Source organism: Gregarina niphandrodes, assembly GCF_000223845.1.
Source record: "Gregarina niphandrodes unplaced genomic scaffold scaffold00015, whole genome shotgun sequence".
In the NCBI taxonomy this organism is placed as follows: Eukaryota; Apicomplexa; class Conoidasida; order Eugregarinorida; family Gregarinidae; genus Gregarina; species Gregarina niphandrodes.
In genome coordinates, this window is record NW_011646042.1 from 37,354 (window position 1) to 38,947 (window position 1,594).

A 1,594-nucleotide genomic window follows, 5' to 3' on the forward strand; every position below is an offset into this window, starting at 1 on the left:
CACTGACTAGGCCCCTCTGTTAGAGACCACCCGCGATGAACAAGGTCTTCACCAGCCAGTCCTAACGTAGTGCAGCCCCTATCGTAGCCACCGTCTAACATCTTAGCCCCTAACGTTGTCAGTGCCGCCTGTTCACGTTGTCAGTGCCGCCTGTTCAGGCCAACTTTTCGGGACGCAGAAGGCTGAAGAGCCTTTTGCAAATTCTTTTCAACAGCTCCCGCCTCAGATATTAGGACTGGCTCATCTCCAACGGAATGGGCACGGACCATGGGCTTTAGAGTTGCGTCGCCCCATGCTTCGTTGCGAGATGTGTGAATCATCTGCGGGCTTGCCGTGGTTTTGCGAAGTGGTTCGGAAGCATCTCCCGCAGCAGGTGGGATCCAGTCCGGAAGCCGCGTCTCTACCGTCCGTCCGTCAGTCTCTGACGTGCGCGAGTCAGCTCCTGTCGTCTGCCCATCAGCGTCTGCCGTCCGCGGTGAAGGCGATGCCTGACCAGTGCGGCCATCCATCGTGACCGCGTTCGCGGCCGGGGTCGGCGGCGCAGGCTGCGACCTTTCCGGAGCCGTAGGGTTCGACCCTGTTAAGGAGACCGGTTCGGTCGTTGGGTCAGAAGTTGGTCCAGAAGTCGGTCCAGAAGTGGGTCCAGACATTGATTCGGAGGCGAGCTCAGCGGCTAGGTCCGTGGCTGAGTCAGATGACCCGTCCATCAGAAGGTCGCTGGGCCGATCGTCGTCGAGTCCACCACCATTTGGATAACCCGGACGAGGGACATCGGATGCCTGATCGAAGGTTTGGCTCGAAAAGACTAGACCGTCAGCCCCGTAATAGGGGGGGTGGTCCACATTGATTTCCTTTGTTGGAAACGGACTGTCGAATGGCGCGAAGCCGGACGATAGCGCTCTCACTGGTGACGCCTTAGCTGCCGGCGGCACAGGCGCACAGTCCGGCTCCCACTGCGGTCCTTGAGAGTCCTCCTCCGGAAAGTTGTCCTCCTGAGACCCGTCCTCCTGAGGGTTCGCCTCCTGAGGGTGTCCTGGCGAGGAGTTAGAGAGCAGCGACCCGGGGGAGGACTGCCCCGACCGTTGTTCCGGAGTGTCCTGTTGCTTCGGAGTGGCCAGTTCGACCTGTACTTCGGAATGTGCTGTCCGTACTTCGGGGTGCAGTCCCGGACTTCGGAGGTCTCCGTGCAGCCCGGTCTCGAGTCCTTGATCTGCAGCGCAGTGAGGGCGGTCGTTGTCCCAAACGGCCGCCAGTGGAGTGGCAGGCCCAATGGATGGCAGGGACGCCGAGGAACCCGGGTCTCGCTCGCCGGACGCGTCCGCCAGGCTGCGGTGCAGGCCGTCGCGACTCGACAAAAAGTCGGTAGATCGCGAATCTACACACGGCGGCATGGAGTTCCGGTCGGGACCTTCACTGTCCGACACCTTCATCGACCTCGCTCGTCCACAACTTTTCCGGGTCTCTCGAGCGGCGTCGTCGATCGCCCGCTCCATTTCGGAACCTTCGCCCGCGGGGGATACTCCCTCCGCGTCGATTACAGGCCCATCCGTGGCCGTTCCATCCGTGGCCGTTCCATCCGTGGCCGTTCCATCCG

General features: G+C 61.6%; 1 protein-coding gene across 1 annotated transcript; it reads right to left on the bottom strand.

Annotated features, from left to right (window-relative positions):
- Window positions 1–140: 140 nt before the first annotated feature.
- On the bottom strand, window positions 141–1,493 carry GNI_081250 (hypothetical protein; the record flags this gene model as incomplete). Its single annotated transcript, XM_011135716.1, has 1 exon — window positions 141–1,493. The coding sequence occupies one exon, from the start codon at window positions 1,491–1,493 to the stop codon at window positions 141–143; it is 1,353 nt and encodes a 450-aa protein (XP_011134018.1).
- Window positions 1,494–1,594: the final 101 nt, after the last annotated feature.